Genomic DNA, 17,239 nt, shown 5'->3' with positions numbered 1-17,239 from the left:
GCAGGAGGGACATTAAAGCAGTAACAAGTGGTTGCAGGTGCAGGGATTGGGAAGTAAGTTATAAAAATGATGGCTTCCTAATCTTCGATTATCACTTCTCCCATTAATACAGAAACCGTTGGCCTGAGGCCAGCATGGAGCTCTACTTCTAGTGACATCCCTGGAGATTTAACCTTTGCAAAAGAATGGTCCTCAAGGTGACCCAGGGCTGGGTGGCTCTCCACTATTCATCTTTTTTTGACATTTGCATTATGGATTTCCCCTGGAGCATATCTTGCTCAAATTTAATGATGAACCCTGGTTTGCAATCAATGAAAATCAAGGTGACTCTGCAGTGTAGACTTCCAGGAAAAGAGGACACTAGTTTTTTTTCTTTTCTTTTGAGACAAAGGAAGAACTGGCTTATGACTGGATCACAACGGAAATGTTTCATCTCCAGTCACCTTGCCAGTCTCCTGGTTACCACTCCCTAATTGTTCAACCCCCCCACCCCCTGGAGTCCTTCTTTTAGTTTACACAAGCTGGAGCCTCTCCCTGGGAAACCAAACTGCGCCCTTTCGGGGAAGCCGGATCCCCCATCACCATCCCCTCCCTGGGCATTCGGATGATCGCTTTACAGTCACAAACCCTCAGAAATCTGGGACATTTTAAACCGTGTCTTACCCCAGGAAATCTTCCACACAAGGGTAGACACAGCAAAAGTTTCCATTATTCAGTCAGGCTCATGAGGCCTGACTTTGTAAAAGGGTTTTAATGAAAAGCCCACAGTTTGTTCAGTCCTCCCAATGACCCACGAAGGGAATCCCTGATTGAAAAAATATCCCAGCCTGAACCCGGCCCCCAAAGAGATCTTGCTGTGCGCCCATTTGTTCTGGCCACATTGGCTGCGCTGTGCTGGCTCCAGTGCTCTGTATGTAATAAACAAAATGTAAATCAAGGCAGCAAGAGTGACAGTGAGATGGGGTGCTCCGGGAGGCTGCGGCACGGAGCACGCTTTGATAAATAACTGAAGAGCCGGGTAAATAAGCACATCCCCCCCAAACCACCTTTTTGTAGAGAGAGACTGCTTTTCATTTCTCCTTTCAGACTCAAAATATGACAGGTTTGGGAGGGAAAAAAAAACCCAACACACTGCTCTGTCCCACGGGGCCGCGCTGTGTTTGCACTCGCATTAAATTGAGCAAAACAGACCCCAGATCCTTGCCCTGAAGCTGTGCTTAGAGGTGAGATCTCAGACACTCATCTCAATGTAGCGCACACATTATTGGAAAGACTCAGGGAAGAAATAGTGCCATGGAGCATTTGGCTTGTTAAAATAAAAATCAAATGGAGACCAGCTTTGAAAATGCCCTGAGCACACAAAACCAGTTTCATCATACAAATGAAGCTTAATTTAGCTTATTCTCTGCAAGGCTAACTCGACCTGGGTCATTTCTTGCGGATGCCTCTGGAAATCCTAAGCACAACTTAAAACCGTTTTCCAAGGCTGATATAAGGTAATCACGGACCAATTCCCTATCACTGAAAAAATTCTAATAATGCCACCAATCACCGTGAAGAACTAACACTGGCTGCCTCCCCAGTGCACAGCCGTTCATGACAACACGCCCCTGAGCTTCCTTCTAGACTGTGGTCTGAGAGCTCCTGGCTCACAAACTGTCTTTGGGGCGTGTGCTGCGTACACTTCTCCTAATTACTACTTCAGTGACTCACTAGTGTTACTTCTGTTATTGGTGAACTTCTGACAGGCTCACGGCCTGATTGAATGATAGGTGACTAATTGTAAGATGATAAATCTATCTCACTTCTATTTATATTTTCTTGGCAGAGTTGCCAGATCAGCCTGCCAACACGTTCCCAAACCTGAGCCCTTTAAAGAAAAAAAAGCTGTGTAGAAAATAGGTTGTGTCCATCCCGGGAACCTGAGAGGTGCTGTCATAAACTGCTAGAGTGGCAGCCTCGGCAACGACATTCCTGAGCCATCCCAACACCTGAGATCCGCAGCAGCAGAGCCAGGTGGCCTGAGACCACCCCACCGAGGTATTCTTGGCTACTTTGAGGGGCTGCTTGGGGCTGAGCCTATGGGAAGCTGATACTTTTATTAATTTTTTAAATTAAAAAATAGTAATTTAATTTTTTCACAAGCAAGGAACCTAGTCAAGTTGGTAGATGGCTCTTGCTGTTCCCAGGTGCATGCCCTTCATCGACCATGGTTTACCTTTGACCTCTTGGCTGCTTCTCATGCCAAGAGTCTACCTTCCTGGCTAAGAAGCTGCATAACAGATCTTATGCATTAATCACCGTATTCAAATCAGCAACTGACAGGATGAAATGGGACATTTGCTCTCTTAACTGCATCCTTTATGTTGCAAATCAAATGTTTCCATTGCCTGACTCAGCCTGTTTGGAGCATCATGACAGGTAATGTCGACAGAACCAATGACTCCAAACTAGCTTTAAAGATCTGATTGACCCCAAAGGGTGCACGCTCAGACGGTTAGGCCATCACGAGGGCCTGGAGGCGGTATCACAGAGAAGCTCCCACCTCGCTGAGGCCCGTCTCACCTGCCTTCACAGCAATCTTGGAAATGGACAGAATGAAATGGAGCCAGTTTCAAATGGTAGCCAGTCTCAGGGGCTCCAGAACTGGCTATGAAGATTTTTATAAAAACAATTAAAAGAAAACCAAAAAGGCAAGAGCACCCATCAGTCAGGCCAGCTGAGGTCTCAGATGAGTTTCGGAGGCTCCATGCCTGGCAGGGACCCTTCAGTGGAGAGGCCACAGGGTGGGGGGTCGGGGAGCACTAAGGGGCCAGAAAGAGTTGGGCAGCAGCTATTTATCAAGCAAGAAAGAAGCATTTTAATATGTTAGTGATCAGCCTGAATTATGTTCCCAGGTGGATGTCTCCGGTTATCCTAAATGATGCAAAAATTATTACCAAGCCATTTCAGAATGAAGCGCTGCCACTTGAAAACACACTTCAAACTGTCCTTTTTGGGGAACACACAACTCACAGTTTGTACTTTAGAGGTGAGACTGAACAACACCTAAAAATGTGTTGCCACTCTCTTAGGAAGGGCCAGGGTGAAAGTTGGCCTCACAGAGGACCTTGTGCAGAGCAGCAGGTTCAGGTGAGGGCTGGCCACGGCAGGTGGAGCTCACATCTCCTTCACCTAGGATGCTGGAGCCTGGGAAAGTGCTGGACTCTCTCCTGTCCAGCAGAGAACAACTCCCTTCATGTCCTCTCTCTGAGCCTCCCTTCCTGCCCTTTCCTGCCCCCTCTCTAGTGGGGCTGTATGCAGTCCCTTCCTGTTGTGTCCTGAAATGTCAGGGTTGCCAGGACAAATGAGACGTGCACCTGTCCGTATGATCAATAAGAATGAATCACGAATGGCCCTCTCCCTGGTCTAGAAACCTTCGATTTCATTACTGAGACCACCATAAATATATATAGGTGTATATATGTATATATACACATATACACACATATATATATATTAATATATATAATAAATAAAAACACATACATGTGAAATGATTGAGCTTTGGGATTGGAAGGCTCTTAAAAAAATCTCAGTCCAACCTCTTTATCTTGCAAATATAGATGGAAGCCCAGAAAGACTGGGTCACATGACTGAGGCCATAACCAGACAGGGGCAAGGTAGGATGAGACCACAGTGGGGCCCATGAAGTCCCTTCACGCAGAGCGTGGACTCATCCCAGGGAAGGCAGGAAGGCCAGAGACAGGGCAGCGCCTGGAAGGTTCTGGGCTGGAGATGGAGCAAGCCCTTGGATAGCCAAGAGCCAGTGCTCAGGTTCTGGGCACTGGAACTGCTGCAGCCAAGTCCCTGGCAATGAACGAGCACAGTTTCCTTAAGGGGTCCTCAGCTGCCCCCAGGACTGCTACCCGAACAGCATGCAGCGTGCAGCTTCAGGTTCCACAGAGACCAAAGCAGACGGAGCCATTCCGACCAGCAATTCGTCTCCACCTGGGAGCTTCTGCACTGGATTTTTACTCCTGAGAACCCAGCTGGCTCCTCGTGTCAAACCAAGCTTCTTGATTTCCGTATTGTTAGTGTTATCCATAGAGTACCTTAAAGTCTTTTTTCCCCCCCAAGGTGTTTTGCATTTATTTGTCTCTGTAAAGACTCATTTGAAATAGACTCCATCCTTTGTATAAACAGACAAAGACTATCTGAAAATTGTAATTTTCCCTAGAGAGGTGACAAAGCCTTCCTGTACACATGTTTGCTGACATCCGGGAACTCAGAAGGATCAGGAGTCAAATCCTCTGAGGAAATGTGGCTACAGCTGAAAGCAGGCGGCCTGAACTGGCTAATCACAAAGCCAAATTGCAGGAGTGGCCTTCAAAACCCTGCCTCTACCTGCTGTAAGGGTCCTCAGGAGAGCGATGGAGTCCAGTTTCACCCTTCATCAAAAACCACATTTAGTTTTTATCACCTTGTTTTATTCTGCCCAGAACTAAAGGCCCGTGAGGACACCTTCTTAGCCACGCTCTCCCGCCACTACTCACAGAGATCAGGAACCGATTCAAGAAGCAAGCAGGTTGGGATGCAACGAAGCCGTCCCAGCCCTGGGGTAACTAGAGAGAGCAGCAGACAGATGCCTGCCGCCTTGCAGAGGGGAGTAGAGCCCCTGGAGGCGGCGAGAGCAGAGGCCTCTCACAAAAGCCACTGTAAGCTTCGTGGGCCAGCCTGCGGGAAGGCAGGAGCACCGAAGAGATGCGAGAGGAGCCTTGCTCAGGCCCGTCCGTGGTGCTGGAGAAACATGCCCCGGACACCGCGGCACAATGCCAGCTGAGGGAGAGGACAGGGGCCAGGAAGAGCTTCATCTCAACTAGGAGAGCGGCCAGGTTCACTGAGGCCACATTAAAGATCGTGAGAGGACACCGAATTACCATCAGATTATTTATTTCTATAAGGTGGTTACCTACAGAACCACATGGCATAGCGTCATTTTCATAGAGAATTCTGTGTCACTTTAATTAGTATAATAAAGTTGTATTAATTATGTTATCTTTTGTTCTTCTCCTTTTCTTGTTCATTGTGGTTAAGATGAGAAACTTAAGATGAGAACTACCATCTTACCAAACTTTTAAACAATAGAGGATTAAAAACCCTAGGGGTGAGTGTGCAGCAGACCTCTAGGACCTACTCGTCCTGCATGGCTGAACCGTGACTCTCCGACCAGCGTGTGTTTCCCCACTTCTTCCCTGCCCCCAACCCCTGCACCTGGCGGCCACCATTCCACTCTCTACCTCTATGCGTCTGACTCCTTCAGATACCTGGAATCATGCAGTATTTGTCTCTATGACTGACTTATTTTACTTAGCAGAATGTTTTCTGGGTTATTCCATGTTTTTGCATATGCAGGATTTCTTTTTTTAAAGGCTGAATAATATTTCATTGCATATATATGTAGGCTCCATATTTTCTTTATCCACTCATCCATCAATGGACATTTAGATGGTTTCCGTATCTTGGTTATTGTAAATAATGCTGCAAGGAGCATGGGAGTGAAGATATGTCATCGAGATCCTGATTTCAATTCATTTGGATATAGACCCAGGAATGAGATGGCTGGATCATACGGTAGTTCTCAAATTTTTAATTTTCTGGAGGAAACGCCATACTGCTTTCCAAAGCGGATGTATCATTTTACATTCCCACCAACCCCGTAAAACTCTTCAGCTTTCTCCACACCCTTGCCAACACTTGTTATTTTTTGCTTTTTATTCACAGTAGCCATCCTAACAGGTGTGAGGTGACACCTCACTGTGGTTTTCATTTGCGTTTCCATGATGATTACTGATGGTGAGTACCTTTTCATGTACCCGTTGGCCATTTGTATTTCTTTTTTGGAACATTGCCTATTCAAATCCTTTGCCTATTTTTTAATTGGTTATTTGTTCTTTGCTATTGAATTGTAGGAGTTCCTTATATACTTTGATTTGAACCTCTTATCAGATACAGGGCTCAAAAATATTTTCATCCATTCCATACATTGCCTTTTCATTTTGTTGATTGTTTCCTTTACTGTACAGAAGCTTTTCCACTTGATGTAGTTTTACTTGTCTGTTTTTTTGCTGTAATTTCTAAGAAATCAGGCTAAGACCAATGTCAAGCAGCTTTTCAGGCTTATGTTTAAGTGATGTTTAAGTCTTCAGTTCATTATGAGTTGATTTTTGTTTATGATATAAGATAAAAGTCCAATTTCATTCTTTTACACATGGATATTCAGATTGCACGACACTATTCTATCCCTTCCCCATTGTATATTCTTGGTTCCCTTGTCAAAAATCAGTTTATTATATATGCATGGACTTATTTCTGAACTTTCTATTCTGTTCCCTTTGTCCATATGTCCGTCTTTGTGCCAGTACTATAGCGTTTTGATTCCTGTAGGCATGTAATATAGTTTGGGGTCAGGAAGTATGATGCCTTCACCTGGGTTCTCCTTCATCAACACTGTGTAGTTTTCAGTGTACAAGTCTTTCACTTCCTTAATTAAGTTCATTCCTAAGTATTTCACTCATTTTGATTATAAATGAGATTGTTATCTTAATTTTCTTTTCAAATAGTTTGCTATTAGTATATATACAAATGTAACTGATTTCTGTTTATTGATATTGTATTTTGCAACTTTTCTCGATCTGTTTATTAGATCTAAAAGGTGTTCTTGGTGGAGTCTTCAGTGTTTTCTACATAAAAAATCATGTCATCTGCAAATAGAGATAATTTTAATTCTTCCTTTCCTTTCTGGATGCCTTTTATTACTTTTTCTTGCCTGATTGCTTTGGTTAGGACTTCTAGCACTATGTTGCATAGCATCCTTGTCTTGTTCCAGATCTTATAGAAAAGTTTTCAGTTTTTTTACCACTGAGTATGATATTAGCTGTGGGCTTGTCATCTATGGTCTTAATGTTATTCTATACCTATTTTGTGCAGTTTTTATTATGAAAGAATGAATTTCTTCAAATGTTTTTCTGCATTTATTGAGATAATCATATGATTTTTATATTTCATTCTGTTAATGTAGTATATAAGTTGTATTGATTTACCTATGTTGAACCATCCTTGTGCCTCAGGAATAAATCCATCTTGAACACTGTGGATGAATGATCCTTTTATGTGCTGTTGAATTCAGTTTGCTAGTATTTTGTTGAGGAATTTTTCAACTATGTTCATCAGAGATAGGAGCCTATAGTTTTCTTTTCTCATAGTGTCTTTGTCTGACTTAAGAAAATGAGTTTGGAAGTGTTCTCTTGAATGTTTTGCAACAGTTTGAGAAGGACTGACATTAGTTCTTCAAATATGGTATAGAATTCACCAGTAAAGTCACAAATGTTTGATTGCTCATTACTGGTTATTTGTTTATATTTTCTATTTCTCCATAATTCAGTCTTGATAGGTTATATGTTTCTAGGAATTTAGCCATTTGTTCTGGGTTTCCAATTTGCTGATACAGAATTGTTCACAGAAATTCCTTATGATACTTTTTATTTCTGTGGTATCTAAAATTTCCTTTTTGATTTTATTTACTTAAGTATACTCTCCTAGTTAATACAGCTATGGATTTGTCAGTTTTGTTTATCATGTCAAAAACTAACTCCTAGTTTTGACAAATTTTTCTATTGTTTTACTATTCTCTATTTCATTTATTTCTGCTCTAATCTATATTATTTTCTTCTTTCTATTGACATTAATCTTAGTTTTTCTTTCTCTACTTTCTAAAAGTGTAAAATTAGCTTGTTTGAGATATTTCTTCATTAGTAAAATCAACAAGACAGACCAAATGGACCTAACAGACACATGTAGAAGATTCAACCTAACAGCAGCAGAATAACATTTTTCTCAAGTGCACATGGAACATTCTTCAGGATACATCACACATAAAACAATTATTTAAAAATTTAAGGAGAATGAAATCACAGTAGTTATCTTTTCCAATTACAATGAAATGCAATTATCATTAACAGAGGGAAAAATAGAAAATTCACAAATAGTGGAAATGAAAAGGCATGCTCCTGTGCAAGCAATGAGTCAAAGAAGAAATCACAAGGAAAATAAGACAATATCCTGAGACAAATGGAAATGGAAATAAAACATAGCAAAAGTTATGAAATGCAGGAAAAGCAGTGGAAGGAAATTTATACTGACAAATGCGTGAGCTAATTTCTTATCTTAAAAATACTCATCTGTTGCAATTTTGATTTTACAAGCATGTTATGCTACCACCACCTGGTAACAGTTTACCCATAGATAAGGTCCAGCATTGAGTAGGTGAAAAAACCGTTTCCAAGGTAGCATATGTGAAACTGAATACAATAAGTGACGGCATGTGTAACAGTAGAAGGAGCTATATTGTTTGGTGCATGAAAAACCTAGGGAATGTTAGTGATACCCAAGAGGAAAGGCGTTCCAAGGCAGAGCTGTCTTTGCCTGACTCAAGAGGACACTCTATTGGTTTTTTTCCATTTGCCCAACCAATCAGATTTTCTTCCCTTTACTTTGGTCTCCTACCTCTTATTTATCAAAAATCTTATTATTGTTCTTGCTCTCTGAGAAACAGAAGCAATTCAGGTTAAGATGCCCCGACAACGACAACCAGGACCAAGGTCATCACCCACCACAGATTCTAGATATTCACCATGATGCCTGAAATCCCCGCTACTCACCAAGGTTGTACCACATGTCTCGGATTTCGAAACCAATCTGTCTCCTCATATCTCCATACCTGAAAACCAGGGAAAGGAAAAACACTGAGTGACTCTGTAGAGCATTTGAAAATCAGACTTAGATTATTTTTAAGTGCAATTAAAGTCTCCCATTGTTGAGACAAATAAAGAGAGTCTCAAAGCTTCCACTTCTTTTTCTAACCAAAAGGGATGAAGGAGGAAGAATCCAGCCCGAGGGAATCTCACTCCATCACTACAGATTATGTAACATCCTCCCCTCTGTGGAAGCACAGGGAAGATGGTAGAGAATAATGAAAGTATTTTTCTTTCTTCAATCTCTAATAGCAAGAGAAAGAGAACCTGGCTCTTTGGCCTAAGGGGGAGATTGTTTCCTTGCATGTTGTTAGCATCGAGGCCCTGCAGACACAAAATGATACCTTACAACCCTGCTCAAAATAAGCAGTTTTCACATGTTAAAATTAAGCCCCAGAGTCTACAATCATAGCAGGGAAGGCTCTTCCACATATCTCCCATTCCTCTTCAGCATTTTCGATGGCTTAATGCAAGAAGATGTCAACAAATATTCCCCTATTTTTGTTTTTCATTTTTTATCAGGGAAAATAAATGCTAATTTTCCTCCCACTGGGTCAGCAGAGGAGGTGTGTGTTTCATGAGTAAACAAAATTCGATGCTTCAGAAGATAAACCTTTATTAGTTTGTGAGCAATTTAACTTTTTCCTTTATTGCCTAAGGAAAAAGCTGATTATATTAAAAATAATAATTTGCAAAATTATGCTACAGTATTACAGTTTAGCAGCTGTGGCATCAAGCCTGCTCCATTCGTCCTCATGTCAGCTGATGTGGAAAGGAAATCTCTGATTACAGACAACTGAGTAGCAGCTCTTAGAGCAAAGATCCTGGCTGATAAGTCAATGACCACAGCCACTACCACTTTATAAAAGTCTCCAGTGTCCTAATTACCTGACTGTCACTTATGGCAGGAAAGGGCTATAACCTCTGATACTCTCAACCAGAGAAGAGGAAACCCACCTGGCAGGCTCCCTCCCAGAAGTTAACCTTGGGGACACCACTGCTGTACAGGTGTCACAGCCCACAACCCAAGAGAGACCGAAAGGGGAGTATGAGCCTCCGTTCCTAGGAGGACAAACCAGCCCCCTGAGGTAATGCATTACCTTCAGCCCAGCCCAGCCCACCAACCAGTGGAGGCTGACACAGTAAATTCAGTGAGTGGGACGGGGATCTCAGGCATGGAATGCACCCACCACAAATCCCACAGAGGGGAGAGGCTGCCCACCCTCAGTGGAAACTCAGCAGCAGCAGAGCTGCAGGACCCGAGTTTGTTGGTGACAGGAGACACCCTCCAATGGCCAACCACACCCCAGATTGCCCGAGGTGTACACGATCAGAGAACCATCAAGTCAGGCATCTTTTCATGGCCTGTAGATCTTGTTCCCTAATTTCCATTCTACTCTGCAAATGACGAAGTGTTCTCAGTAGCTGCTGCCGCCCAGGCCTGGAAGGATGCGGTTGGCTGGCTGTGTGGTGACCCAGAAGACTGGCATCTTCTCACATTTACAAGAGGACAACGATCGTGGGGGGTAAACCATGCTTAACCCCCCCGTGCTGACGGTTCCTCCCACTGGTGAGGCTCTCCTGAGTGGGGGGATGAGGCGCCTCTCAGAGGAGTGGGTGTCGGGCGTGGCGGGGAACAGAGCATCACTTGGAAGACCCGAGAACGCCAACACCCCCAGCCCCTACCAACGTGTGCTCACACCTCAGCACACCAGGGTGGCCAGTGACCTGACGTCAACTGACTCAAGCTTTGAATACTCTTCCGACAACCAACTGATTCCTTCTCATTCCAGGATAACATCGGGGAAAAAATAAGAATGGCTGACCCTGGGTGGTTTGGGTCATTCAGGAGTGACCCAGTGCCTCACGACCTGCAGTGATTTGCCATTTCCCCAGAGCTGGAGTTGACCCCTGGACGCCAGGACAGCCACATGGAGGGGTGAGCCGGGCTCTCACCATTCAGCCCCCTCCCCACCCCTTGAGGTGCAGATGGAGGGGGAGGGCCTCTGCGCATCTGATTTCCATCTTCCACGTACACTTTCCTGTCTTGTGTCTGGAAAACAACATGCCTCTGCAGCATGTGGGAACGGGAGGTTCCACAGCTCTGAAAGCACGTCCCTCATAGGAATCAGGCCTATTGGATAAAGGTGCTAAAATGCTGTTTTCATAGTCAAATAAGACAAAGGTGCTCCGGGGCCTGAACAAAGGTAAAAAGAGAAGAAGGAGCTGCAAGGTAAAGGGCAAGACTGACTATCCCTGCTTGAGAGACTGATCTTTCCTTTAGTTGTAATAAAAAGGCAGCTTTGGTGAATCTACAATACATCCCAGAGTAACCCCCACACAGTGACAGCTGGCACCAGAGCTCAGGAGGGACTCGCCGACCATGTGTACCTTTTTCCTGAGGAGGAAAATGGGAGCGATAATGGAGAATGTGTGGGCTAATGCTCATTATCTGGAAACAGAATTCCAGGCCTGGCGGAAGCCTCAGACGTCATAACCAAATTCATCTCTACTGATGTATAGCTGAGGGAACTGAACTAGTCCTACAAGCAAAAAAGAGGACTTGGCTGAGGTCAGAGGCAAGGAGACAAGAGATGCCAAGTCTTCAGACTCCAGAACCTGAGTTCTGCCCCCTCGAGGGCACACCTGAGGACCAGCAAGTGTGCATGTCTGTGATGTCACAGCACAGCATTGCTTCACATCTCCCCAAGAGCACTTGTTTCACTTGAATCTGGCTGTAAGACCATGAGGTGAGCATGAAGACCTCGTCGTAGCCTTCTTTCCACTGAGGAAGCAGAGATTCCTGGTGGGGAACCAAGGTGCCTGGCTTCACAGAACGAGAGCAGCATGAGGGCGGTTACCTGGTGCTTCCCACATTCCCAGCTCGCCCTGCCCACCCGCAAGGCGAAAGAGCTCCTTCAAACTGTGAAGGGGGCTCTCAGGAGGCAGCCTTTCCACAGCCCAAGCAGATCGAAGATCTCACACCCAGGTCTGTAGCTAAGACCTAAAATGGAGTGAATCTGGTCTCTGAGGCCTTATCTCAGTACCTGGTTCCTTCACCCCAAGAAGCAGAAAACCCATGTCCACAAGAGACAGCCCAGGCTTGGGGGTAAGGCTTACCAGAGCCCAAATCTAAGCACACTGGGCAAGTTATCTGACCTCTCTGACCCTCAGTCTCTTCATCTATAGTACTGGGGTAATGATGCATGATTGCATGGTGCTCGTCTCCCAGGCTCTTTGAGAATGAAAGGGATGATGCCCCCACCTGTCCTAGCGGGCACTCAACCCAGGCTAAGTCCTTCCTTAGGAGGCTCAGACTAGGGTTCATCACAGCATCCCCCTCATGTCTGCAGGAGTCATTTAGATGGATTCGTTCAGTGGGCATTATTCATTGATTTGTTAATTAGTGAATACTTACTGGAGGCTAGGCATAGAGATAATATGGGAATATTAATATTAAATGTGGAGAAGAGACAAGATCCACAGGCCTTGCAGGCCTATCAGTGTGGCACTAGAGATGGACAGTAAACAAATAATCACACAAGATGCACACATGTATGTGCATACTGTACTTTTATGAAGGCTGTGCTGATGGCTCTTTAGGAAAAACAGGAAGAAAGAAAAAATTTAGCAGTGGATCCAGGCTGGCTGTGGCAGTTGTTCTTGGGGAGAGTAACATTTGTCCTAAGATTTGCAGAAGGTGAGTAAGGACCAAAGCAGGCAGTGTGTCTGGAAGACAGAGAGCCTGCTCCTTCCTCTTAAAAATGCAAGGGAGATGTGCTGTGAACAAAGCTGCAGAGGCAGGTTTTTTAAAGTACTTTTTTAAGTTTCAAAAACTTTTGAAATAAGAAAAACATTTTACTTTACTAAGCACTTCCTGTGCATTTTTCCACTAGTATGCACATAAATAAACATGTACACATTTTTTAATGAAATAATACTTAACCTTACTAGCTTCAGTAAACTCTGATGCTTTCTTAAGGACACAAAGTGTCTTACAAACTGCAATGGTCAACCAGGCTGCTAATCAAAAGTCAGCACTTCTACATATGACTCCTAGGTCCTGGGCCCCAATAATGTGAAAGCCTAGGGTGGAGATGGAGAGAAGTAATGGTCAGGATAAACATGCCATTGACATCTCTGTCCTCTGTTGAGAGTCACCAGCACCAAGGATGCCTGAAGTCTGAGTCAGTTAAATTTTCTTACCATGGACTTTGATTCCTAGTGGTTATTTATTTTATGGTTCATTAGCAAATCTTATACTCATTTTGCATCTGACCTAATCAGTGCTCGGATTGATAAAACCTATTCTTTTGTGTTTACTTCCATGCACTTTGGGAAATGTCTTTGGAATGAGTATCTTAATTAGCTCCCCAACCTAGGTCATCAGGAGGGCAAAGAGCTTAACAGGAGGACATAAACAGGCAAATCTTCTGATACTGGAACTTTCTATTGTTTTGAGTCACAATACTGTCAACCAGGCAGACATTAGGAGCTGCAGGGCAGGCAGAGAGGAAGACAGGGCCAGGCATGGCGTGAGGGGTGACCTGGAGGTGGAGTTCCATGGTGAAGCCCTTACTCAGGTGCACTTAGTGGGATTCCAGAACCCTAAAGCAATAAATGGGCCCCAAGAGACAAGCAGGGGCTCCTGCATGGGCATAGAACCACCCCACCTTCACATCGTATGGACTTTCCCTCTAGAAAAGGACACAGAACTATACCAACTGTGCTTTCAGTCAGCACCCAGGCATTTGCTCAGACCATGGGATCACTGCCCATAGCACTGGGCTTCACACCCTGCCCCAAGCCCTCCGGGCCCAGCTACTCACTTGAACTTCAACAACACAGAGCATCTCTGCTTTTAGAGTGGGCCAGGCCCTTTGGGACTCGATGTCCCCTTTTGGGACTGGATGTTTGTTGACACTTGGCTCGGGACAGTCAACCTCACACTCTGCTCCTCCTCCTTTGCCCCCCAGCCTGGAAGTCCACCCTCTCGAAGGCCTCTGGCTCCCTTCTGGCTGGTCCCCCGGGCACCAGTTAGGGCCATCAGCTGCCAGGGCACCAGTGAGCACTTACCCTCTGTCCTGCCTGAAGGGTTCAGCCCAGGGCAAGTTCACTATGGGTTCAGTGAGACTGAGAAATGACAATAGAACATGCTTCGGGTAAAAGAGTTTATACCTGGCTTTATTCTCCTGGCTATAGGTCGAGCACTAGAATCCAGCCTGCACCCAGCAGTCTGCAGGTCTCTAGTCCTCCTGGTCGGCCTGGCCCAGAGCACTGGGAGAAGCTCTCTGTATAGTGACTCAGTCAGTAATAGCTTATTGCCCACAGGCGTGGAAGCAGTGGCCTAGCAGCAGGCCAGTGACATCATCAAGGACTTTAGATCGTGGCTGCGGGAACTTCCACTGTCCCCACACCCTCCAACTGTTACTATGTTTGCACATCTACCTCCCCCCAGACTGGGAGCTTCTTACCTCTGGGTCCCTAGCACCAGGGCTTTGGCCTGACTGAGCAAAGAGCCGGCACTCAATCCATTTTTGTAGCACAATTTTAAGCAAATCAAAACATTTATAGGCACTGGATGTGTCTAGAAAATTTAAGCACTTGCGGAGGACATTTTCAGATATTTCTTATGCAGTTTTGCTATTTAGAAATAAAGCTGCACATTGACTATAACATGTCTGCGGTACAGCAGGAGTTGTGAAGACGACAGCATACAAGGTGGGCTGCCACACATGTTAGCCACACAGTCTCAGAAGTCTCAGAGGACACTTTCTGTTCGGTCACCTGTCCTGGCCACACACTAAGTCTGTGCCCCCAGGACAGGCCCCTCAGACTGCACAGGGGTGGAGGCTGCCCTGCCAGAGCCTTGTCAAGACAACTTCTAACATGCTCAGAGTTTTCCCTTGGGGAATCCATGAGAAAATTTCAAAAGGAAAACCAGTCTCTTATCACCACAGTTGTGAGAGACAGAATACAAAAAGCCCACTTCAGAAGCCCGGCGGGATCTGGAAGGGAGACACCAGCTGGCCATGCTTAATTTTCCTTGGCTTTGAAGCCTCTGAACTCACATGGCTATGTGGGAAGCATACGTTTTCTTTGGCAAGTAAGGCACTGTGTGGTTAATGCATTTATTGATGTTGCTTAAGCTTGGACTGCTAACAGGCCAACAAGAGAAAGAACCCGGGGCACAGTTTGCCCACCCTGGCCTGGAGATGCTCGGCCTCAAATTGTTTTACTCTGAAAACCATGAAGGAGATGCCAGTTTTTTCAAGGCAGATTTCTGGTTTAAATTCACTTTTCCCACAGGCAAATCTAAGGGTTGGATGGCCACATGTTGGGCAAAGAACAGGTTCTGCCATTAGCTGGAGCAGGGTTGGATGTCAACCTCACTCCAGTGAGCCCTGCACACACGTGGGCAGATGAATCCACCTGCTGTGGATGGGGTCGGTCTCCTGCAGGACGGGTAACCTGGGGGCTGCGCTTCCAGGCTAGCTGAGAATGAGTGGTGCTGAGTTCTCAGAATGTGCTGGTTAACACCGTTTCACTACAACAGTTCCCATCATGAGAGCATTTAAACAAGGACAGCACCAGCCATGAGCAGCCACCCTGAATTTCACCCAAGGTAAATTTGGCCAAGTGGAGGCACCCCTGTTGAGCCAGTAACAAGAAAGTGCCCGAGGAAGTCTGTCTGGAGCAAAGGCTAGTGATAAAAACCCGTGGTGGCTCCGAGGAGGCAGGCCACTTGCTGCACACCTTCCCAGCAGGTAGCAATGGGCACCCACTTTGCCAACCCATCCTGGTACATTCCATTTTTCCAAATTGTGAACACGTATCTGTAGCAATGGCCAACAGACTGGAGTCACTCGCTGGGGAAGCCGGAAGGAAAGAGGTCAGGTGAGGGCTGACTGTCATGTAGATGACACAGAGGAAAGGAGTTAAGGTTCTAAAAGCAGCCCAGCTGAAACCCTTGGGCTCTGTACCGCCTGGATGAGAATGCTTGGGTGTGTGACACGGGCCACACAACCTGTTCACACAGCTCCACCTTCCTCCTCTGGCAAACAAGGATAAGACAACCAAATGAATTGTTTCATTTTGGTTTTAATGATTCTAGGTGAAAAATGCACAGGACGTGCTTAGAAGTCGCTGGCACATGACACATGTTTAAATGTTTGCTGAAACAAGTCTTACTCTCCAGGGATAATGTGCTTCCAATGTGCCTGCCCATGAGCTAGACACTCACAGACTACGAGAAGGGCTGAGCAGCTGCCACCTTCTGAGATGCCCTCTGGAACCTCTAACCTCAGTGAGCGGCACAAGCCTGGCAATGCCTCGGAACAGACGACTTATTACAGAGGTATGACGAAAAGACAAGCAGGGACTGATGACTGGACAACCGAGCAGTTGGAGGACTCTGGCAAGAGTGCCTCTGAACAGGGCACTCAGAGAGAGAGATCAGTGAGACTGGCAGAAGAGAGGAGGCAAGACCCTCGGGGCACCTAAACACTGGAAGGAAACCTAGGCAAGAGCTCTTTTCTTTCACTGGACCGGGAGTGGTGCAGCAGGCAGAGCCGAGGGAGCCGGGCCGTGAGTGCCTCCTGCAGCTTACCTCGGAGGAAGCCCTCCTCGGAGAGGCTCTTGCAGCAAACAGGAGAACGCCATGTGGAATGACCCCAGAATGGGGCACAGCAAAAGCAATTATCTCCCCAAACTCCCATTCTGTGGGGTGCTAATGGTCTTGAATTACACCGACTTTGAAACCACCAGAATGAATCCTGCAATTTCAGATCTCGATTCATGGGTTAGAAAAGGCAATCCCGGATTCATGATTCGAAACCACCCTTTCATTACACCGTGATTACATCTCAATTTGTACCAAGTTGGCTTAGAGACTGCAGGTAAATTATGCTAATAGAGTTGCAGGCACCTGCCTGTAATTTTGGGGCTGGACTAGGACTTACTTGTTAAGGATTTTGGCTCTCTTAGCACTTGAAAAATTCTCCAGTTGCAAGGACTCTTGTGTGAGAAAAGCCACAGCCAGGTGAAAGTAGTTGTTCCACAGCTGAAACCAAAAAGGGAGACAGGCTCAGGCGTCGGGCGGTCGGACATTCGGTCTCAGCAGCACTCTGATGCATTTCTCATGTGCCCAGCACACATTCCCAGAATATCTGAAAAACCATCACACTCCAAGTACAAACTGCTGACCAGCTGCCCACGGACTGGCTCAGGATGGAGCGTGTGCTCTGAGCTCCCCGCACACGTGCCCAAGCCCCAGCTCTACCACTTCTCAGGCAACTAACCTAACCATGTGCCACGGTGCCCTCGGAGGTAAAACGGGAATTTCATTAGTACCGACTTCACAGTATTGCTGGGGATCAAATGAATAACCACACTCAGAGGCTTTCCAGGGGTGCTGAGCATGTGGATAAGCATGTACTAAATGCTGC

The 17,239-nt window shown here is 45.5% G+C and overlaps 1 protein-coding gene across 4 annotated transcripts in view; it reads right to left on the bottom strand.

Moving 5' to 3' along the window:
* The window catches only part of DOCK1 (dedicator of cytokinesis 1), a 480,397-nt gene that overhangs the window by 75,188 nt on the left and 387,970 nt on the right, over window positions 1–17,239 (bottom strand). For all 4 annotated transcript variants that reach the window (XM_057506476.1, XM_036899031.2, XM_036899029.2 and 1 more), the window contains exons 31-32: window positions 16,754–16,854; window positions 8,700–8,758 (exon numbers count right to left, since the gene is read on the bottom strand). In XM_057506476.1, the coding sequence (XP_057362459.1) occupies window positions 8,700–8,758; window positions 16,754–16,854 (160 nt within the window). The remainder of the gene's footprint in view (window positions 1–8,699; window positions 8,759–16,753; window positions 16,855–17,239) is intronic.

The sequence above is a fragment of the Manis pentadactyla genome, chromosome 8 (genome assembly GCF_030020395.1).
Source record: "Manis pentadactyla isolate mManPen7 chromosome 8, mManPen7.hap1, whole genome shotgun sequence".
In the NCBI taxonomy this organism is placed as follows: domain Eukaryota; kingdom Metazoa; phylum Chordata; class Mammalia; order Pholidota; family Manidae; genus Manis; species Manis pentadactyla.
Note: the sequence above shows the minus strand (reverse complement) of the source record. Positions and strands in the feature narration are given on the sequence as shown.